This window comes from Pezoporus occidentalis, unplaced genomic scaffold, assembly GCF_034315485.1.
Source record: "Pezoporus occidentalis ecotype Australia unplaced genomic scaffold, CSIRO_AGI_Poc_V1 ctg738, whole genome shotgun sequence".
Taxonomy (NCBI): domain Eukaryota; kingdom Metazoa; phylum Chordata; class Aves; order Psittaciformes; family Psittacidae; genus Pezoporus; species Pezoporus occidentalis.
This window is the reverse complement of record NW_026916091.1, coordinates 1-21,379: the sequence shown is the minus strand read 5'-3', so window position 1 is coordinate 21,379 and position 21,379 is coordinate 1. Positions and strand designations below refer to the sequence as shown.

Sequence of the window (21,379 nt, the reverse complement as noted above, 5' to 3'; positions counted from 1 at the left end):
TGGCACACTGTTTATTTTCTGTTCGAGCCCTCATTGGTAATAAAGGGGCTCCCCGGGGGCTTACCCCACTCCTACGTCTCCATCCGCCTCCTCCCGGGGTTCAACGGCGCCGGGCGCCGGCTCCGCCGCGGCTTCGGCCTCCTCAGCGCCTCCAGGCCCCGGTGGGCACCCATGGCCAAGCGGCTGCGGGGTGGGCGCCGCGTCAGCCCCCGCCACGGCCCCGAATCCCACCCCAAATCCCTTGGGAAAAACCTTACTTAAGGTCCGAGAGCTCTTGGATGAGGCCGCAGACGATGTCGGTCGCGTCGTCCCTATGGAGCACACGAGGAACGGGGGGGGGAGGGGGGGGGTTGTCGCCATTCCTGCTCTTCCCGGCACCGGGAGCACGGAGCAGCCCGTGGGGCACCCACCTCGGGGCCTCTTCAGAGCGGTGCCCGGTGTCCACGAGCTCCTGTGGGATAACAGAGAATGGGCTGGGTTGAAGGGAGCTCATCCAGCTCCAACCCACGGGCAGGGACACCTTGCACTGCAGCAGGGTGCTCTAAGCCCTGTGTCCAACCTGCCCTTGGGGCCCATGAGCCTGAATCCCCCCTGTTCCGAGCACAGAGCCGCGTTATTCCCGCTTTTCCAGGTCGTTTCAGGCAGACTGAGGAGTCCTGGGGGGTTATTCCCGGGCAGTCTGCTCCTGCCATGGATTTACCTTGTGCTGTGGCGGCAGCTCCTGGTTGGGCTCTTCCCGGAGCTCATCCTGAGGCTCATCCCGGGGCTCCAACTGCAGCTCAGCCTGGGGCTTATCCTGATCCTCATCCCGAAGCTCCTCCCGCAGCTCATCCCGATGCTCATTCCGGGGCTCCTCCAGCAGCTCCTCCCGGGGCTCATCCCGAGCCTCCTGCGGCTCATCCCGATGCTCAACCCGAGCCTCCTCCCGCAGCTCCTGTGGCTCATCCTGATGCTCATCCCAGGGCTCATCCCGAACCTTCTTCTGCAACTCCCACAGCTCATCCCGATGCTCATCCTGGGGCTCCTTCTGCCGGGGCTTATTCTGCGGTTCCTGCAGCTCATCCTGATGCGCATCCCGAGTCTCTTCCCGGGCCTCCTGTTGCTCATCCCGGGTCTCCTCCTGCAGCTCATCCCGATGTTCATCCCGCGGCTCCTGCAGGTCATCCGGGTCCTCGTCCCGAGCCTCATCCCGGGGCTCTTCCAGCGGCTCCTCCTTGGGCCCAGCACCAGCATCAGATCCTGAGGGAGGCGGCCCCGGCTCCGCGCCGCGGTTCAGCCCCGGGGGGTTCCCAGCGGCCGGGACCGGAGCCTCCTCCCCTGGGACCGGAGCCTCCTCCCCTGGGACCGGAGCCTCCTCCCCTGGGACCGGAGCCTCCTCTCCCGGGACCGGAGCCTCCTCTCCCGCTGCCTCCGGAGGCATCTGCTTGGCTCTGGGGATGCTGTGCTCACCGGCTGCACCTTGGAGGGGAACCGGCCCCGTCAGCGCCGGCTCCCGGGTGACGGGACCTGGGTTTTGGGCTCTAACGGGCCTGGAAGGACGGTGCCGGAGGGGGGGGCGGCAGTTACCGACACCGGGGCGTGAAGCGAGGCGCCCCGTTACCTGCCGCCGGCTCCTTCTTCCTCTTGCCCATCCCTTGCCGCTCGCCTGAGGGGGCAGAACACAAGGAGTGATGAGCACCGTTAACGGGGCCATGATGGGGCCATCAATGGAGCCATTAACAAGACCATTAACGGAGCCGTTGGCCGCCCTTGCCAGGAGCCGGGGCCCCGCTCAGCCCCGCCGCGGCCGGATCGCCACAGCCCTCGGGTCTGAGGCGAAACCAAAGGCGTTTGAAACGGTTTTAACCGGTTTTCACCCATTTTCACCCGTTCCCTGCCCCCGGGGCAGGCGCCATCTTGCCGCCTCACCTCAAGCTTTCCCGCCTTTTTCCCCCCGCTCCCCATGCACTTGCGCGGCGCGGCGCACGCTGGGAGTTGTAGTCTTCCCCCCCGCACCACCTCCCGTGGGGGAGCCGCCGTCAAGCGAAGCCGTGCTGATAACGACAGCGGCTTTTGCGACGGCGGCGCACGTAAAGCGCGGCGTGTTGTTGACAGCGGCTGGAGCAGGAAGTGAGCGTGGATCCGGGGGTCGGGATCGGGATGGGACCAGGATGGGATCGGGATCGGGATGGGATCGGGATGGGATCGGGACGGGATCGGGATCAGGATGGGACCAGGATGGGACCAGGGTGGGATCGGGATCGGGATGGGATCGGGACGGGATCGAGACGGGATCGGGATCAGGATGGGACCAGGATGGGATCGGGATCGGGATGGGATCGGGACGGGATCGGGATGGGATTGGGATCCAGGTAGATCAGCTCTGCCCCTGCCCCAGCAGCTCCCTTGGGAATGGAGGCGATCGAGGCCATGGCTGCTTTGTGCATGAAGGACCCGGAGGAGGAGGAGGAGGAGGGGGCGGATGAAGACGGGCTCATGGTGAGGAATTCTCATCCCAAAAAGGGGCTATTCCCGCTTGGAATGGCGCTAAAGGGGCTCCTGGTGCTCCCCAGGCTGAGCTGCGGGAGGTGCTGGGCAGCGTGGACACACCGGAGCCTGCAGCCAAGGTAGGGATGGGATCCGGAGAGATCCCGAGGAGCCTGGCTTGGTGGAAGGGCCCAGAGGCAGCCCCAGCCCTATTCATTCCCCATTGGAATGGATCCGGATGGGTCCATCCTGATTCTGGTCCGCAGGTGTCGGCTCCGGAGCTTGGGAACACCGAGGCCTTGCTGCAGGAGCGGGCAGCTCTGTACCGGGCCGCCATCGCCAGCACTAGCCCTGGCCCGCGGCTGCGGCGCTTCCAGAGGGGCCTCAAGGTGAGCCCAAGGGATCCCATAGGAGAGGCTCCATTCCTGCTGGGATCCAGCCCCTGGGGATCATGGCCCTGGGGTGCGCCTTCAGTTTCTGGCCCTTTCCTCCCCGTCCCTTCTTGGTTTCCCTTCAGGCTTCCCCTTCCCATGAGTTATCCCATGGGATTTGGGGGGCGAGGATGGGACTGAGCCCCTCTGTGCCCCCCGCAGACGCTGGAGGCGATGCTGGAATGCGTCAGGAAGGGAAAACCCATCCAGGAGGATGAAATTCCCCCTCCAGTGGCGCTGGGCAAGGCTCCGGCCCCCCCTCCAGTGCCCCCTTCCCCCCCAGAGGAGGTTTCCAGGCTGGATGCGGCCGCATCCCAACGGATCCAGCATTCCCAGGAGCTCCGGAGCCGCCAGCACCAATACAAGGTCTTGGCTCTCCAGGCCAAGCGCAGCGGGGACATGGCCACAGCCACCAAGTGCTACCGGGAGGCGAAGGTACGGCACCGGTGCGGCCGGAATTCTGCTTGGATTGGGCTTCCCATGGGAATGCCAGGGGGGTTTGCTCTTTGTGCTTTGCTCTGGCAGAGGTTTGATGCTCTCCTGAATGCTGTGGCCAAGGGGCAGCCAGTGGAGCCCAGCCTCGTGCCGCCACCTCCTGGTAAATCCCGGTGCTCCCGGTGCTGCCCGGCGGCATTCCCGGTGCTCCTCGGGCCGGATCCATCCCTCCCATCCCCACAGATCCACTCCCGGAGGAGCCGGAGCTGCATCACACTGCGGAGCCAGAGGCCAAACCAGCTTCTCCTTCCAGTGCAGGTCAGAGCCCTGACACCCCTGCCCCATAGCGGGGTGCTGGGATCTCCCACCAGCCCCATAGCAGGGTGCTGGGACACCCTAAAGCCAGGCTGGGAATATTGGGGCTGTCCAGCCTGGAGAAGAGAAGGCTCCGGGATTAGGATGGTCCAGGCTGGGATGCTCCATCTCTGCAGAGTCGGAGCTCCCTGCCCTAGTGCAAAGTGCCCATAGGGCCTGGATGCACTTTAACCTCCCTTCCCCCCCATCCCCATTCCCATCCCCATTCCCATCCCCATTCCCATCCCCATCCCATCCCCATCCCACTCCCATCCCATCCCCATTCCCATCCCATCCCCATTCCCGTCCCAGGCTCCGGGGCTGTGCTCCCAGCGCTGCAGCTCCGGATGCGCCGCTACGAGGAAGCGGCGGCGGCGGCCGGCATGCGGGGGGACGCGCGCAAGGCCCGGATGCATGAGCGCATCGTGAAGGTACCGAAGCCCCTGGAGTGCCCTCAGCTCCCGCCTCCCAATTGGTTAATGAGCAATTAACATTGATTAATTATAATAGAACTAAAAATTAATGTTTTAATTTCCACCCCCATCACATCCCATCCTCATCCCATCCCATAATTAATTAATTATAAATAATCATTATAACAACATTGATAATACTGGATATTAATCTCCAGCAATACCAAGAGGCCATCCGGGCCCACACCGCCGGGAAACCCGTGGATCTCTCGGAGCTTCCTGTTCCTCCAGGTACCATTCCCGGTTTCCCCCAACCGTGGGTGCATCGCGGCGAGGATCCGCATCCCATTGGCGCCAATCCTGGGGTTTTCCCACCGCTTTACCAGGTTTCCAGCCCATCCAGGGCATGGATGCGGGCGGGGAGCGGAGCATGGCGGCAGTGCTGGAGCAGGCACTGAGGCTCGTGGGGCAGGAGGAGCACGAGGGGGAGGATGGAGCCAAGGAGGTGGTGATCCCAGCACAGATCCCGGCACATCCCAGTGCCACCAGCGGCCGTTCCCAGCCCCAGCAGCCGCCCCCATCCGGAGCCATGGATGTGACCGGAGCAACCAGAGCAGCTACCAAAGCCGGCAGCAGGGGTACCGGGAATGGCTCTGGTGGGAGTGGGGCTGGGGCTGGAGGCAAAGTGTGGCCCCCACCTTGCTTGTTCCCCCTCTCCTGCCTCCCCAGCCCAGCAGCAGCTTTGCTTCCTGCAATCCCGGCGGGAGCAGCTCCTGGAAGCTGCTCTGGGATCCAAGCGCCGTGGGGACCTGGAGGGGGCGAAGCTGTTCCTGCGCCGGGCCAAGGCGCTGGAGCCGGCGCTGGAGGCCTCGCGCCGCGGCCTCCCTGTGGACATCAGCAAGGTCAGGGGGGCAATGAGCCCCCTGAGATCCCACTGCATCCTGTCCCCATCCCACTGCATCCCATCCCCATCCCACTGCATCGCATCCCCATCCCATCCCATTGCATCCTATCCCTATCCCACTGCATCCCATCCCCATCCCATCCCCCTGCATCCCATCCCCATCCCATCCCACTGAATCCCATCCCATCCCACTGCATCCCATCCCACTGCATCCTATCCCACTGAATCCCATCCCCATCCCATCCCACTGCATCCCATCCCATCCCATCCCATCCCACTGCATCCCATCCCACTGCATCCTATCCCACTGAATCCCATCCCCATCCCATCCCACTGCATCCCATCCCATCCCATCCCATCCCATCCCACTGCATCCCATCCCACTGCATCCTATCCCACTGAATCCCATCCCCATCCCATCCCACTGCATCCCATCCCCATCCCACCCCCCTCCCATCCCCACCCATTGGCTCCCTGTGCCACAGGTGCCGGAGGCGCCGGGATTCCCGGAGTTCTTCCTGCTGGAACCGCGCTCTGGCGCCAGGATCCCGCCGGAAGCGGCCGCACGGTTCCTGGAGCTGTTGCGGCTCCTCCGGCGCCAGCACGAGGTGAGGAGGAGGAGGAGGGAGGGGGAGTGAGGAGGAAGGAAACAAGCGGCTTCCTTCCTGCTTCCTCCCTGCTTCCCTTTTCCCCCCTTCTCCCTCTGCTTCCTCCCTTCTCCTCCCATTTATTTCCCCCTTTATTCCTCCCTTTTCCCTCCTCCTTTTCCCATTTTTCCCCTTTCTTTCCCCCTCCCTCCCCTTCCTGCCCCCCAGATCTGCCTCAGTCACTCCAAGCAATTCACTCAACTGGGAAACCTCACGGAGACGACCAAGTGAGTGCATCCGGAGCTGGAGCCGGAGCCGCTCCGGAGCTGCTGCTCATCCGGCACCACATTCCCGGCAGGTTCGAGGCGCTGGCTCAGGAATGCCGCCGGAGCCTGGAGCTGCTCCAACGGGCTCATGCCGCTGGCGCCCCGGTGCCGCGGCACCACCAGGAGCAGCGAACCTTCACCACTATCAGGTACTGCAGCCCCGGCCCCTGCGGCTCCAGCGCCGCCGCTTGTGTTCCAATGGGATCCTGGCATTCCCAGGAGCTTCCCGGAGCTGAGCCCCAGCGACCTGGAGCTGGCCATAATGAAGGGGATGAACCTCCCGGCACCACAGGGTGAGCCTCGATGGAGCCAGTGCAGGGAGAGGGAGAATCCTCATGGACTGGGGGGGATCCCAAGGGAAAAGGCGTCCCTGCCCCGGGGACTGGAGGATCCCATTCCATGATTCCAGGTTTGGCTCCCAAGGACCTGGACACGTCAGTGCGGTTCGAGTTCCCGCATCCCAGCGTGGTGAGTGGGGGTCCCAGAGCCGGAGCCGGAGCCTTGGGACCATCCAGGTCTGATGCTCCCATTGCAGGAGGAGCCCCAGCGGGACAAAACAGCCACTGTGAAGAGCACGGATTGTCCTGGTAACCGGCACTGGGCCTCCCCTGCCCCATAGCGCAGCCCCCCCCGCGCCCAAATCCCCCCATTCCCACCCCCACATCCTGCTGTGCCGGTGCAGAGTTCCGGGAGCGGTTCCGGCTCCGGCTGCTCCGAGGGCACCGGGGGCTGCGCCGTGTCCTGCGCTCCAAAGGCATCAAGTTCGAGGTGACCCACAAGGGGTAAGAGATAGGGAGACCCCCCTAGACCCCGTTTCCCCTCCCCACATCCTCCTGCCTCTTCCCAATCCCCATCCCCGATCCCAGGGGACTCTTCAAGCCTGACCGCATCCTGGGCTCGGCCTCGCTGCGCTTGGATGCACTGGAGACCACGTGTGAGGTCCGGGAGGTGCTGGAGGTGAATGGTGGGATCCGAGCTGGGGGGAGTCATGCAGGGCTTCCCACCCCATTCCCACTTCCCACCGGGAATGTTCCCCCACCCAATTCCCAGCTCCTGGATGGGCGGCGCCGCACCGGTGGGACCCTGGAGGTGCTGGTACGTCTGCGGGAGCCACTGGGAGCACCGGAGCTGCGGCCGCGCACCGAGCCCTGGCTGGTGATCCAGGCACCGGGAAGTGCTGGGAATGGCAGGGAACAGCACCGGGAACGGCACTGGGAACAGGCAAGTGTGGGATGCGATCGGTCCCTGTGGCCTTGTGTGACCCCGCTCCCCCTTCCCGCGTCCCCTTCCTGCTTCCCCCTTCCCACATTTCCTTCCCTTTTCCCCCTTCCCTTCCCCACTGACCTCTCCGGCTCCCCCCTCCCATTGCCCCCATCCCTGTGCTGGCGCTGAGGGCACTGAGGTCAACCAGAAGGGGCCCCCTCCCGTGCCACTCCCCCCAGCACCCATGGGACCCCACCTTCCCACAGGATGCAGCCAAGGAGCTGCTTTACAAGAGAAACCTGGTGCAGAACGAGGTGGGGGTGGCTCCCGGGGGGGGGCACTTTGGGGGGTTCCCCCATTCTCCCCCCATTCCCTCCCATTATTCCCACATTTCCTCCTATTCCCCCCCCCCATTTCCCCCTCTTTCCCCCCCTCTTTTCTCTTCCAGCTCCAGAAGCTCCATGGATGAGCCCCCCCCGGCGCTGCAGTGACAATCACAGGGACTGGAGCTGCTCCAGCCCCCCCATAAGCACTTTGCCCCCCCCTTGTCGTCCCCCCCCCCCCCGCCAAGTGCCTGCCCCGGGGGGCGCGGGGGGGGCCTGGGGCTCCTTCTGCATCCTCACACGTGACTCTATAAAGGTTTTAAGGCAAAAAAACGCGGGTTTTGGTCAATCCCCCCCCCAAATCCTGGGCAGCATCTCCCCGTCGCTATGGCAACGGCTCCCCCACCCCGCCGATGCCTCGTCTCCATGGCAACCGCGCCAAGAGCGGACGGGCGGGAGGCCGAGCCAATCGCTGCGTGCGCGCCGCCGGGCGCTGAGTCCCCATTGGTCCGCGCCCTGGGGATTGTCAGCAGCGGCGGGCCAACGGGATCGGAGGCGGCAGCCTCGCTCCGCCGGCTCGCCCAATGAGAGGCGCGGGCGGTGGCGTGGCGGCCAATGGGGGAGCGGCGGGGGCGGGCGGTGTCGGGGGGGGCGGGGGCGCTCCGGAAGAGGAGGGGGGGGCGGGGGAAAATGGCGCCGAGCTCGAACGCGGAGCGCGGCGGCGGCGGCGGCGGCGGGAGGCGGGGCCCGGGGGGAGCCGCGGCCGGAAGCGGGGCCCGCGCGCGCCGGGAGCACCTCCTGCGGCAGCTGCAGCGCGGCAGGGTCAGCGCGGGGTCAGCGCGGGGTCAGCGCGGGGGCATGGCGGGGAGGGGGCACGGGGTGCTCCGTGCCACAGGGCAGGGCAGTGGGGCTACAGCGCGGTGCTATGGGGCGCTGTGGGGTGCTATGGGGTGCCATGGGGCAGCAATGGAGTGCTATGGGATAGCAACGGAGTGGTACGGGATAGCAATGGGGTGCTATGGACAGCAGTGGGGCACTATGGGCAGCAAAAGGGTGCTGTGGAGCAGCAGTGGTGCTCTATGGGATAGCAGTGGGGCTCTATGGGATAGCAATGGGGTGCTATGGACAGCAATGGGGTGCTATGGACAGCAATGGGACACTATGGAGCAGCAATAGGGTGCTATGGAGCAGATATGGGGCAGCAATGGGGGACTGTGGAGCAGCAATGGGGCTCTATGGGACAGCAGTGGGGTGCTATGCACAGCAATGGAGTGCTATGGGCAGCAATGGGGCTCTATGGGATAGCAGTGGGGTGCTATGGGCAGCAATAGGGTGCTATATGACAGCAATGCATCCTGCACGCCACAGCTCTATGGGCAGCTCTCGCCAAGGCTCTTCAGGAAGCTGCCGCCGCGCGTCTGCGTCTCCCTCAAGAGCATCGTGGATGAGGAGCTGCTGCGCGTGGGGTGAGGCTGGGGGGGCTCCCCATGTGTCCCCACCCCATGTCCCCCCTTGTACCCCCCCCATCGTCCCCCATGTCCCCCCTCCAGGCACATCTTCCTGGGCTTCTCCAAGTGCGGGCGCTACGTCCTCTCCTACACCAGCAACAGCAGCGATGATGATCTCTCCTTCTACATCTACCACCTGTACTGGTGGGAGTTCAACGTCCACAGCAAGCTCAAGCTGGTACCGCCCCCCCAGCGTACCCATGGACACGCACCCCTGGGGATGGGGGTTTTGGGGTGTCCCCCCCCCACCCCAGCTCATCCCCCGCCCCCCATAGGTGCGTCAGGTCCGGCTCTTCCAGGACGAGGAGATTTACAGCGATCTCTACTTGACCGTGTGCGAGTGGCCGAGCGACACCGCCAAGGTCATCGTGTTCGGCTTCAAGTGAGCCTGCCTGGGGGTCATCATCCTCATCCCCATCCCCATCCGTCTGCATCCCTGCCTTCATGCCCATTCTCATCCCTATCATCTTCATCCCCATCCCCATCCATCTGCATCCCTGTGTTCATCCCCATCCCCATCCTCATACCTGTCCTCATCCATCTTCATCCCCATCTTCTTCCCTATCTTCATCCCCATCCTCATCCCCATCCCCATCCATCTTCATCCCCATCCATCTCCATCCCCATCCTCATCCTTATCCCCAACATCTTCATGCCCGTCACTATCCATCTGTTTTCACTCCCGTCTTCATCTTCATCATCATTTCGATCCCCATCAGTGTGCATCCCTATTTTCATCCCCATCCTCATCCCTATCCCCAGCATCTTCATTCCCTTCATCTTCATCCCATGTTCATCTCTGTCATCATCATCATTTCCATCCCCATTCATCTATCCCATCCCTGTCTCCATCCTCAGTGCCATCCCGATTTTCATCCCCATTGCCATGCCCATCAGCATCCTCACCTCCATGCCTCTTTTCATCCCCATCCATCTATCTTCATTGCCATCTACATTGCCATCCTCATCCTCTTTCTCATCCCCATTTTCATCCCCATCCCTATCTCCATCCCCACCCCTACCATCACCCCCATCCCTGCCCCCATCTCCATCCTCACCCCCCTCCTCTTCCTCCTTCTCCCCCCAGCACCCGCTCGGCCACGGGGCTGCTCCTCAACATGATGATGCTGAGCGACGAGAACCACCGCGACATCTACATCAGCATCGTGGCCACGCCGGCACCGCTGCACTGCGCTGTGTGCCGGGCCGCGGCACTGCCGCCGGCACCCGGTGAGCGCCAATACCCCTGCTACCCCCCGGTACCCTGCCCCCCCCGGTGCCGGTGCTGAGGCTCTGCCCCCCCTGCAGGCGCCGGCGCCCGGCAGTGCCTGTGCCATGGCTTCATGCTGCACACCAAGTACCAGGTCGTGTACCCCTTCCCCACCTTCCAGCCCGCCTTCCAGCTCAAGCGGGACCACGTCGTGCTGCTCAACACCAGCTACTCCCTCGTGGCCTGTGCCGTGGCCGTGCGTGCTGCCGGTGGGTCCCCCCCCGGACCCACAGACCCCAACCAGACACCCCCCCCCCCCAACCCACCCCCCTTTTACCCTCCTCATCCCATTGCAGGCGATGCCAGCTCCTCCCAGATCCTCTATGGGCACCGGAGCCCCCCTGCACCGGCGCCCCCCCGGGCCCCAGAGGAGGGGCTAGAACGGGACCCGGGGGTGCAGCACCCGGCGGGGGGGGCACCGGTTCCAGCCCCCTCCCCATCGCCAGCAGTGGCCAAAGCAAAGGAGTTCGTGGCCGATCTCTTCCGCCGCGCCAAGGGGACCCCGGGGCTGGGGGGGGACGAGGATGAGGATGAGGACAGCGCCACCGGCACCCCCGAGGGGCCCTCCCTGCCCTCCACCACCCCCCCACCAGTGCTGGGGCGCTGCCCCCCCCACCCCACGTCCCCCCCAGGCCATGGGACCCCCCCCGGGCCCCCTGAGCCCGGGTACATCAACTACACCCAACTGCGCTATGTGCTGGAGCCTGGCCCGGCTGAGGAGGGTGAGCACAGGCATGGACCCCTATTGATTTTGGGGTTCCCCATTGATTTTGGGGTCCCTCATTGATTTTGGGGTCCCCCCATTGATTTTGGGATCCCCCCAGAGCTGGAGGACGACAAGATCTCGCTGCCCTTCCTGGTGACCGACCTGCGTGGCCGCAGCCTGAAGCCACTCAAGGAGCGAGCAGTGGCACCGGTGGGTGCCATTGGGGGGGGTCCCCTGTGGGACCCTATTCCCATTCCTGTTCCCTACTCCTGTTCCCATTCCCTATTCCTTTTCCCATTCCCTTTCTCATTCCTGTTCCCATTCCCCTTCCCATTCCTGTTCCCATTCCAATTCCCATTCCCTATTCCTGTTCCCATTCCCGCTCCTATTCCCGTTCCCAGGAGCAGTTCCTGGCTGTGGAGCAGCTCACACTGGACTTTGAGTACGTCATCAATGAGGTCATTCGCCATGACGCAGCCTGGGCCCGGCAGTTCTGCTCCTTCAGCGACTATGACATCGTCATCCTCGAGGTGGGGACCCCCCTGTTCCCCCCATGGCATCCCTGTGGCCCCCATCGCCCCCCATCACCGCTCTTTGTCCCCCCCAGGTTTGCCCTGAGACCAACCAGGTTGTCATCAACATTGGGCTCCTGCTCCTGGCCTTCCCCTCCCCGGATGAGGAGGGACAATTGAGGTGAGGGGGGGACACAGACACTCCCAAACCCCCCCACCCCCCCCACTGACCCCCCCCTTTGCCCCCCCCAGACCAAAGACCTACCACACCAGCCTGAAGGTGGCCTGGGACCTCAACACTGGCGCCTTCGTCACCGTCGGCGTCGGGGACCTCACTGAGGTCAAGGGGCAGACGAGGTGGGGGGGGCTTGGGGTTTAGGGCAGTTGTGGGGCAATTTGGGGGCATCTTTGAAGGTTTGGGGGCAGTTTTGGGTGGTTTGGGGGCAATATGATGGGTTGGGGGGGTTAGGGCAGTTATGGGGCAATTTGGGGGAGTTTTGGGACATCTTTGGAGGGCTTTTGGGCAGTTTTGGAGCAATATGATGGGTTTGGGGGAAATTTGATGGGTTTGGGGCAGGGTTGGGGCCATTCTGACACTGTGGGTGCATTTGGGGGCAATTTACGGGGAATTGGGAAAAATCTAGGGGGTGATAGGTCAATTTGGGGGCAATTTGGGTAGATGTGGGGGCAATGGGTGGAGATTTTAGGCATATTGGGTGGGTTTTAGGGTAATTTGTGTGGATGTGGGGGCAGTTTGGTTGGATTTCGGGCAGTTTGGGCGGAGTTGGGGCAAGCTGGGTGTGCACGGGGACAATCTGGGGGCAATTTGGGGAAGCTTTGTGGCCGTTGTCGAGCATCGGGCGCCGCGATGGAGGGGGAGGGGTCGAGCCTTGGCCCCGCCCCTTTCCCCGTTGACTCCGCCCCTTCCCCCCGCGCCCTCCAGCGGCAGCGTCTGGAGCGGGTACCGCAAGGGCTGCGTGGACACGGTCATGCGCTGGCTCGTGCCCGAGAGCAGCGCGCGCTACGTGAACCGGATGACGAACGAGGCCCTGCACAAAGGTGGGGGAGGGGCGGGGGGAGGGGCGAGGACCCATCCCTCCCCCCCCCTATAATAAAACCCCCACCTTCAACCCCCCCCAACCCCCCCCCCAGGTTGCTCCCTGAAGGTGCTGGCGGACAACGAGCGCTACACGTGGATCGTGCTGTAGGGGGGGCAGGGGCCAAAAAGGGGTGGGGAAGGGCCGAGGGGGGGAATCCTGCCCCCTCACCCCCCCCCCCCCCCCCCCCCGCTCGCGTTTATTTGTATTTTGTTGTTGTTATTTTTTTGTTTCACGTTCACGTTGATGGGGAGGAGGGGGGCGCGGCGCCCCTCCCCCACCCCGCAATAAACCCGCGTTGCCCCGTTCGCGGGGGGGGTTTGATTGGGGGGGGAGGGGCGGCGCAGGGAGGGGGCGGGGCTTAAAGACCACGTGGGTTTTATTCCGTTTAGAAAGAACTACAAAAGGTAGAAAACAGCGTGGGGGGAGGGGCGGGGGGAGGGGCACACACGGGGGGGGGCACAGGGGTGTCCCCACCCTCCCCCCCCAAAGGCTCTTTGTCACGATAGAGGCCACAAACAGAGACACCTTCCCCCACGCCACCCCCCGGGGGGGTCCCGCGCGCGGGGGCGGGGAGGGGCGTGGGGCACAAAAGCGCAGCTCGAATGCGGGGGGGAGGGGCTGAAGCGCTGAGGGGCGAGGGGGGAGGGGCCCTCATGTGGGGGGCGGGGTTGGCACTGGGAGGGTTCCCCCCACCCCCCCCCCCACCCCGCGGTGTTTGTGCCCCTTCCCCCTTCTCCCTCCCGCCCCAAAGGGTCCCGACGTCACCCCCCCCCCACAGGGGAGGAGGGGCCATCCCCAAACCCCCGGGTCCCTTCCCGCCCCTCCCCCGCCCCCGGGGGGGGGGCTTTGGCACGATCCCGGCTTAAGGCACATTGACACCGCCCCCGTTCCCCCCTCCCCTCCCCCCCTAGGGTGGGGGCGGGGGGAGAGGCGGGGCGGGGGGAGGGGCAGCAGGGGGGCGGGGTCCCGGGCGGGGCGGGGCCCTCAGCTTGAGGGCAGCGCCTGCACAAAGCGCGGGAGCTTGGGGGGGGGCTCGAGGGGGTCGGGGGGCAGCGCCGGTCCCTCCCCCAGCCCCAGCTCCTGCGGTAGCTCCTCCTCGCTCTCGTCCTCCTCCTCCTCCTCCTCGTCTGGGGGGGGGGGGCACGGGGTGGGGGGACGGCCGGGACCCCCATCCCCCTCTGGAACACTCCCCATTGCCCCCCCCTAGACCTCCCAATAAACCCTCCAATGATCCCCCCAGTACCCCCCATCGGCCCCCCCAACCCCCCCATAATCTTCCCATAGCCCCCCCCAGCACCTCCTAATGCCCCCCAACAGCCTCCATAGACCCCCCCATAAACCCATCACTGGCGAGGCAGGGTCACACAGACCCCCAGGAGCCATCAGTAGGCTCCAGGGTTAACACCAACTCACCTTTATCTGGGTCCAGCGAGTTGAGGGAGCTCAGGTTGGCAAACTGCGGGGGGGCAATAGGGGGGGGATGAGGACATCAGACCTCTGCCCCCTGCCCCTTTTTACCCCCACTTTTTGTCCCCCCCTCACCTCGCCCATGACTGCGATGGGGCTCTGCCCGCGGGCCTGCGCCACACGGTGCTCCACCAGGTAGTACATGTACTCGTCGTAGAGCAGGCGGATGAGGTGGAAGGAGCCGAAGCTGGCGGCACTGCGCAGGGTCAGGTCCCGGATCACCATGGAGCTGCAGCACAGAGCACAGCCGTGGGGCAGGCTGTGGGTCGTGGGGGACGTGTGCGGTGCGGTGATATGGAGGGGGGGCACTCACCTGTAGAAGGACCACTTGAGGAGGAAGAGCTTGGCGGCGCGGGGGAACTGGGGGGTCCCGGCGTGGGGCTTGAGGACGCGCCCCACAACTGCGTCCAGCCACGCTGCCCACTGCTCCAGTGAGTTCTGCTGCTGCAGCGTCGCCTTAAAGTCCTGCTCCAGGCGCTGCACCACGCGGTCCTCGCAGCGGCAGACCCACGAGGCCTGTTCCTATGGGGCAGTGGCTCAGCCCCACGGCTCGACCCCCGGCAGGACCCAAAGCACCCACCCCAGTGCCACAGCAGCCCCCATCCCCTCCCTAATCCCACCCCAGCCCTATAGAACCCCCACATCCCATTCCCCACCTTGCTTCTTCAGCAGGGTCCCCCCACTGGTCACTCTGCCCCATAGGGTCCTCTGTATGGTGCTCCATGGGGTGCTCTATGCATCACTCTGGGGCATTTTCTGTGGGGCACTCTGTAGTGCTCTGTGCAGCATTCTATAGGATGCTCTATGTGGCTCTACATCACTCCAGGGTGCTCTGTGGGGAGCCCCACAGGGTGCTCTATAGGGTTCTCTATGGGGCTCTCTATGTGGTGCTCCATGGTGCTCTCTATGGGTCTCTCTATGGGGTTCTCTATGGGGCTCCCTATGGGGTGCCCCACGGCTAGGGGGTACCTGGACGTTGGCGAAGTCGACGCGGTTGAGGTCGCTGAGCATTTGGTTGATCTGGGCCGTGTTCTGCAGCACCGCACGCGCCGCCTGCGCCAGGTGGTTCAGGGACGTGTAGCGCCGCAGTGTCTGCGCGAAGGCGCTTGCCGCTGCCACCTATGGGGCAGGGCAAGGGGGGGTCAATGGGGCGCTATGGGGAGCCCAACAGCACCAGCCCCAACACCCCCGCCCCACGGCCCCCCTGCGGTACCTTGACGCGCACCATCTCCTCGGGGATGTTCATCATGGCGCTGGTGAGCCACGACTCCAGGCTCTTGGCAAAGTTCCGGATCGCTTGGGTCAAGGCACCTGCGGAGGGGAACGGGGGGGGTGACAGTGGGGGGGCTTGGGGGAGCTTTGGGGTGGTTTAGGGCTGTTTTGGGTGATTTAGGGCTGTTTTGCGGCTGTTTTGAGTATATTTGGGTTGGTTTGGGCTGTCACGCACTGGGGATGGGCCGCAGCACGTTTGGGATTAGGATTTGGGGTAATTTAGGGCTGGTTTGGGTGTATTTGTGCTGTTTTGGGTCTGTTTTGGGTGGTTTTGGCAGTGTCACGCACTGGGGATGAGGACTTGGGGTGATTTAGGGTGATTTGGGGCTGTTTTGGGGTGATTTAGGCCTGTTTTGGGGCTGTCACGGACTGGGGATCGGCCGCAGCACGTCCGGGATGAGGATTTGGGGTGATTTGGGGCAGTTCTGTGGTGATTTAGGCCTGTTTCGGGGCTGTCACACACTGGGGATGGGCCGCAGCACATCGGGGATGAGGATTTGGGGTGATTTGGGGCAGTTCTGTGGTGATTTAGGCCTGTTTCGGGGCTGTCACGCACTGGGGATGGGCCGCAGCACGTCGGGGATGAGGATTTGGGGTGATTTGGGGCAGTTCTGTGGTGATTTAGGCCTGTTTCGGGGCTGTCACGCACTGGGGATGGGCCGCAGCACATCGGGGATGAGGATTTGGGGTGATTTGGGGCAGTTCTGTGGTGATTTAGGCCTGTTTCGGGGCTGTCACGCACTGGGGATCGGCCGCAGCACGTCGGGGATGAGGATTTGGGGTGATTTGGGGCAGTTCTGTGGTGATTTAGGCCTGTTTCGGGGCTGTCACGCACTGGGGATGGGCCGCAGCACGTCGGGGATGAGGATTTGGGGTGATTTGGGGCAGTTCTGTGGTGATTTAGGCCTGTTTCGGGGCTGTCACGCACTGGGGATGGGCCGCAGCACATCGGGGATGAGGATTTGGGGTGATTTGGGGCAGTTCTGTGGTGATTTAGGCCTGTTTCGGGGCTGTCACGCACTGGGGATCGGCCGCAGCACGTCGGGGATGAGGATTTGGGGTGATTTGGGGCAGTTCTGTGGTGATTTAGGCCTGTTTTGGGGCTGTCACGCACTGGGGATGGGCCGCAGCACGTCGGGGATGAGGATTTGGGGTGATTTGGGGCAGTTCTGTGGTGATTTAGGCCTGTTTTGGGGCTGTCACGCACTGGGGATCGGCCGCAGCACATCGGGGATGAGGATTTGGGGTGATTTGGGGCAGTTCTGTGGTGATTTAGGCCTGTTTCGGGGCTGTCACGCACTGGGGATCGGCCGCAGCACGTCGGGGATGAGGATCTCCACCAGCCCCTGGTAGAGTGCGTGGTCGCAGTCCCGCACCCAGCGCAGCGCCGGCTCCCACTTGCAGAGCGCCACAAGCCGGGCCTGAGGCAGCCGCTTCTCTGCCTCCTCGTGCCTATGGGGGAGCCGTGGGGCAGTGTCATGGGGGGGGCAACAGGGGGACAAACGGGGGGGGCAATGGTGGTGCCACCCCCTCACTCACACGGGGCCGGCGGAGCCCTCGCTGGGGGGACTCAGGCTGCAGCGCCAGAACGTTTTCCACAGCGTCTCCACCAGCGTGAACTGGAGGTTGATGAGGACGTCCACCATGGCCTGGGGGGCAAGGGAGGGTCAGGGCGGCGGGGGGGGGGTGGGGTGTTTTGGGGTGGTTTTGGGGTGACTTTGGGGTGCCCCCACCTCACAGTGTTCCCGATAGAGCAGCTGGAAAACCTTCAGGTCTTCGGCGCCGGCGCCATCCGGAAGCGGTTTCTCCATCAGATCCAGGTCTGGGAACTCGGCCAGAGCCCGGGAGGCATCTGTGGGGGGGCGGATGGGGGTTACAGGGGGTTATGGGGTGCTGGGGGGTGTTATAGGGTCAGGGGGTTATGGGGTTCAGGGGATGTTATGGGGTGCAGGGGGTTATGGGGTGCATGGGGATTATGAGGGTGCAGGGGTTGTTATGGGGGCACAGAGGGGGTTATGGGGTGCAGGGGAGTTATGGGGTGCAGGGGGTGTTATGGGGGTGCAGGGGGGGTTATGGGGCACCAGGGGCCCTGTGCTCACCCAGGAACTGCTGGTACTGCTGGACCTGGCTGCTGATGTCGGTGAGGCCAGGGGGTGCCGCTGCCACCGTAGCACCATTCGTGACTCCTTCCACCTTCTGGATGGGCTTCAGCCTATGGGTGGGGGCATCAGTGGGTCCGGTTGGGGTTCTCAGTGCTGATGGGGGGGTTGGGAAGGGGTTTGGGGGGGGGGGATGTGGGTCTGAGCCCCTCACCGCTGCTTCTGGGCGAAGGGCTGCTGCCTCATGGCAAGGTGCTGCTGGTCTTCCATGAGCCGCAGCAGCGGAGAGCCGGCCTTGATGCGCAGCCCATAATAGTGGTACTTGGAGTTCCCCCTGGGGGCACACACGGCGTTGAGGGGGGCCGAGGGGGGGGATTTGGCGGTCCCGGGGGGGTGTTGGGTGTTTCTGGGCTGCGGTGGGGTGCAGTGGGGAGCTATGGAGCACTGTGGGGTGTTACGGGTTGCTGTGGGTCACTATGGGGTGCTGTGGGTCTCTCTATGGGTCGTTATGGGTCTCTATGGGTCTCTATGGATCTCTATGGGTCTCTGGGGGTTGCTATGGGTTGCTATGGATCTCTATGGGTCTCTATGGGTTGCTATAGATTTCTATGGGTTGCTATGGCTCGCTATGGGTCTCTATTTGTTGCTATGGGTCTCTGTGGGTCTCTATGGGTCGTTATGGGTAGCTATGGGTCTCTATGGGTCTCTCTCTATGGGTCGCTATGGGTTGCTATGGGTTGCTATGGATTTCTATGGGTTGCTATGGCTCGCTATGGGTCTCTATGGGTCTCTATTTGTTGCTATGGGTCTCTGTGGGTCTCTATGGGTCGTTTTGGGTAGCTACGGGTCTCTATGGGTCTCTCTCTATGGGTCTCTATGGGTTGCTATGGGTTGCTATGGATTTCTATGGGTTGCTATGGCTCGCTATGGGTCTCTATTTGTTGCTATGGGTCTCTGTGGGTCCCTGTGGGTCGTTATGGGTAGCTATGGGTCCCTATGGGTCTCTATTTGTTGCTATGGGTCTCTGTGGGTCTCTATGGGTCGTTATGGGTAGCTACGGGTCTCTATGGGTCTCTCTCTGTCGGTCCCTATGGGTCACTATGGGTCTCTATTTGTTGCTATGGGTCTCTGTCGGTCTCTATGGGTTGCTATGGGTCTCTATGGGTTGCTATGGGTCTCTATTTGTTGCTATGGGTCTCTATGGATCTCTACGGGTCTCTCTATGGGTCGTTATGGCTCGCTGTGGGTCACTATGGGTCTCTCTCTGTCGGTCTCTATGGGTCGCTGTAGGTCGCCGTGGCGGTACCTGGTGCCGAGGCGGCGCGTGCGCAGCCCCGGGAACACGGAGCGGATGAGCTTGCCGAAGGAGGCGGCGTTGACGGGCGGCAGCGCCCGGTGCTGGCAGTGCAGGAGGTAGTGGCAGTAGAGGGCGCTGCGGGGCAGGCTCACGCCCTCCGCCCCCTCGTAGTTCTCCAGCAGCCACTGCACCTGCAGGGGGGCAGAGGGGTCACCCCGCAATGACCCCGCAATGACCCCCACAGTGACCCCACAATGACCTCCCCAATGCCAGCACAGTGACCGCGCAATGACCCCAATGACCCCGCAATGACTCCGCAAGGACCCTGCAATGACCCTGCAATGACCCCAATGACCCCGCAATGACCCCACAATGACTCCACAAGGACCCTGCAATGACCCCGCAATGACTCCGCAATGACCCCAATGACCTCCACAATGACCCCACAATAACCCCGGAATGACCCCAATGACCCCCACAATGACCCTGCAATGACCCCAATGACCCCGCAATGACTCCGCAATGACCACAACGACCCCGCAATGACCCCGGAATGACCTCCACAATGACCCCACAATAACCCCGGAATGACCACAATGACCCCCACAATGACTCTGCAATGACCCCGCAATGACCACAACGACCCCACAATGACCCCGCAATGACCCCACAATGACCTCCACAATGACCCCACAATAACCCTCACAATGACCCCACAATGACCACAAGCGCCCCACAATGACCCCGCAATGACCCCCCCAATGACCCTACAATAACCCCCAATGACCTCCACAATGACCCTACAATAACCCCAATAACCCCTGACACACCCCAAGTTTCCCATTTTTCCCCCAAATTCCCCAATTTCTCTTCAAATTTCCCCTTTCCCTAAATTTCCCCTCAAATTTCCCATTTTTCTCCCGAAGTTTTTGCATTTTCTACCCAGATTTTCCCATTTCGCCCAAATTTCAGAGGTTTTACCCAAATTCCCCAATTCCCCCTAAATTTCCATTTTTCCCCCAAATTTCCCATTTCCTTCCCAATTTTTCCCCTTTTCCTTCCAAATTTCCCATTTTTCCTGAAATTTCCCACTTTTATTGCAAATTTTCCCCAATATTTCCACTTTTAGCCCGATTTCCCCACAAATTCCCCATCCCCCCTGGTCCCTGCTCACCGTGGCGGGGGAGGCACGGGTGCTGTGGGAATAGGCCTGGCCGCCCCCCCCCAGCACGTACCCCCCCTGGATGACGAAGGTGCCGGTGCCGGTGCCCGGGGGGCCGCTACTGCCGCTGGTGGCCGCGGGGGGGGCGGTGCTGGAGGGGGAGGGTGCGGGGGGACCCGCGGGGGGGGTCCCCAAAATCTGCCCCCCTGACACGTAGATGGGGGCGGGGGGGGGCGCAGGGGCCGCGGGGGGGCCCTGCTGGGAGCTGGGGGGAGGGGGGCTCGGCTGCACCGGGGCCCCCCCCGGGCTCTCGTAGTATCCGGTGCCGCTGCTCTGCCCATAGAGAGGGGCCTCGGCGTAGGGGTAGGAACCGGAGCGGCTGCGGGGGGGGACCACAATGAGGGGGGGGAGGTTTTGAGGGCCCCCATGGTTTCCCTTGTGGGGAGACCCAGGTCACTCACATGGCACCAGGGGGGGCATAGGAGCCGTCGCTGCCCTCCACGTACGGCACCGGCGTGGGGTACACGTGCACTGGGGGGAGCGCCGCGACCTGAGGGGGGCGAAAAGGGGGGGTCAGGGGGTGTCGTCCCCCCCCGCACCGCCCATAAGCCACCCGTGTGCCACCCCCCCCACCCGCACTCACCTCCTGGGGGCCTGGCAGGGGGCCGGGCTTGGGGGTCGCGGTGCTGTTGGGAGCTGGGGAGCGCTGGGGGGGTACAAAGGGGGGGGCGAATGGGTTGTACCAATGAGAGGGTATCAATGGGGGGGGGCTCAATGGGGGTGGGTATCAATGGCGGGGATTAATGGGGGTATTAATGGGGGGTATCAATTGGGGGGGATTAATGAGGGGGATCAATGAGGGGGAAACAATGGGGGGGGGGCCCCACCTGCTGCACCCCAGATGTGGGTCCGGCTGTGGGGGGGCCAGCGGCGGGGGGTGGCGCGGGGCTGCCCTCAGGAACCGGTTCCAGAGCAGCCTCTGGTTTGGGGTGAGAAAGGAGAGAATAGGGGTCAGAGGGACCCAACCCCCGCCCGCCATAACCCCCCATCGCCCCCCCCCCATCCGGGTCTCACCGGACACGGTGACAACGATGAAGTGCTGGGGGGGGGCGGGCGGGGCCGCGGAGGGCGTGGGGCCTGCCGGGAGCTCCGCCCCGAAGGGGGCGGGGCCGGGAGGGGGAGGGGCCTGCGGCGGTTGCTGGGTCGTGGTCGTCGTGGTGGCGGCCGTCAGCTCGGTGACGTAGGCAGGCGTTGCCATGGCGACGGGGGGCGGGGCCTGCAGAGGGAATGGGGTGTAGAGGGGGGAGAGAGGCTGCTCCGTGACGTCACGGTGATGTCACAGCGCGGGGATTATGACGCCGGCCCCTCTCTGCCACTCCCATCGTTGGGGACCTCAGCGCGTTGTGACGTCACGTCATGACATCACAGCTCTCCATCACGGTAGAGGGGCAAGGCTCGGGCTGCACCACAAGCTCCGCCCGCAGCGACTGACGTCACAGCGCGACGTCAAGGGGCTGCCCCTCCACCGGCTGTTACCAGGTGAC

The 21,379-nt window shown here is 63.7% G+C and overlaps 3 protein-coding genes across 4 annotated transcripts; 2 read left to right on the top strand and 1 right to left on the bottom strand.

The window, feature by feature from the left end:
- The first annotated feature begins 1,691 nt into the window (after positions 1-1,691).
- LOC134155131 (coiled-coil and C2 domain-containing protein 1A-like) lies at positions 1,692-7,317 on the top strand. Its single transcript, XM_062601987.1, has 21 exons — positions 1,692-2,109; positions 2,378-2,478; positions 2,553-2,606; positions 2,733-2,855; positions 3,060-3,332; positions 3,423-3,495; positions 3,576-3,650; positions 3,999-4,117; positions 4,318-4,390; positions 4,486-4,737; positions 4,829-5,001; positions 5,489-5,611; positions 5,819-5,877; positions 5,949-6,065; positions 6,136-6,209; positions 6,326-6,384; positions 6,452-6,503; positions 6,599-6,698; positions 6,783-6,873; positions 6,967-7,141; positions 7,310-7,317. The coding sequence occupies exons 1-21, from the start codon at positions 1,692-1,694 to the stop codon at positions 7,315-7,317; spliced, it is 2,592 nt and encodes an 863-aa protein (XP_062457971.1).
- An 804-nt stretch (positions 7,318-8,121) lies between these two features.
- On the top strand, positions 8,122-12,689 carry DCAF15 (DDB1 and CUL4 associated factor 15). Of its 2 annotated transcripts, XM_062601984.1 has the most exons (13): positions 8,122-8,264; positions 8,811-8,908; positions 8,993-9,128; positions 9,226-9,332; positions 10,038-10,180; positions 10,259-10,429; positions 10,517-10,942; positions 11,045-11,136; positions 11,328-11,456; positions 11,534-11,619; positions 11,691-11,795; positions 12,382-12,497; positions 12,591-12,689. In XM_062601984.1, exons 1-13 carry the CDS (start codon positions 8,133-8,135, stop codon positions 12,644-12,646), a joined length of 1,797 nt encoding a protein of 598 aa, XP_062457968.1. In that variant the 5' UTR covers positions 8,122-8,132; the 3' UTR covers positions 12,647-12,689. The 2 variants fall into 2 exon arrangements, with proteins under 2 accessions (XP_062457968.1, XP_062457969.1); XM_062601985.1 differs by lacking the exons at positions 11,534-11,619; positions 12,591-12,689 and having other exon boundaries at positions 12,382-12,501.
- Positions 12,690-13,271: 582 nt separating this feature from the next.
- RFX1 (regulatory factor X1) lies at positions 13,272-21,214 on the bottom strand. Its single transcript, XM_062601983.1, has 17 exons — positions 20,910-21,214; positions 20,723-20,814; positions 20,479-20,541; positions 20,297-20,385; positions 19,848-20,214; positions 18,683-18,864; positions 17,591-17,710; positions 17,377-17,489; positions 17,011-17,129; positions 16,817-16,926; positions 16,578-16,729; positions 15,219-15,316; positions 14,975-15,124; positions 14,319-14,527; positions 14,081-14,234; positions 13,952-13,994; positions 13,272-13,665 (listed from the first exon to the last, which is right to left on the bottom strand). Exons 1-17 carry the CDS (start codon positions 21,091-21,093, stop codon positions 13,523-13,525), a joined length of 2,388 nt encoding a protein of 795 aa, XP_062457967.1. The 5' UTR covers positions 21,094-21,214; the 3' UTR covers positions 13,272-13,522.
- Between the last annotated feature and the right edge of the window lie 165 nt (positions 21,215-21,379).

Excerpts from the sequence above, each read along its gene's own strand:
- LOC134155131 (XM_062601987.1), top strand. The coding sequence starts at position 1,692 with ATGATGGGGCCATCAATGGAGCCATTAACAAGACCATTAACGGAGCCG. Across the intron at positions 2,110-2,377 it reads GACAGCGGCTGGAGCAGGAA|CAGCTCCCTTGGGAATGGAG; the intron begins GTGAGCGTGGAT and ends CCCCTGCCCCAG. Across the intron at positions 3,651-3,998 it reads AGCTTCTCCTTCCAGTGCAG|GCTCCGGGGCTGTGCTCCCA; the intron begins GTCAGAGCCCTG and ends TTCCCGTCCCAG.
- DCAF15 (XM_062601984.1), top strand. The coding sequence starts at position 8,133 with ATGGCGCCGAGCTCGAACGCGGAGCGCGGCGGCGGCGGCGGCGGCGGG. Across the intron at positions 11,796-12,381 it reads GAGGTCAAGGGGCAGACGAG|CGGCAGCGTCTGGAGCGGGT; the intron begins GTGGGGGGGGCT and ends CGCGCCCTCCAG. Across the intron at positions 12,498-12,590 it reads GAACGAGGCCCTGCACAAAG|GTTGCTCCCTGAAGGTGCTG; the intron begins GTGGGGGAGGGG and ends CCCCCCCCCCAG.
- RFX1 (XM_062601983.1), bottom strand. The coding sequence starts at position 21,093 with ATGGCAACGCCTGCCTACGTCACCGAGCTGACGGCCGCCACCACGACG. Across the intron at positions 18,865-19,847 it reads CCCGTGCCTCCCCCGCCACG|GTGCAGTGGCTGCTGGAGAA; the intron begins GTGAGCAGGGAC and ends GCCCCCCTGCAG. Across the intron at positions 15,317-16,577 it reads CGTGCTGCGGCCGATCCCCA|GTGCCTTGACCCAAGCGATC; the intron begins GTGCGTGACAGC and ends TCCCCTCCGCAG.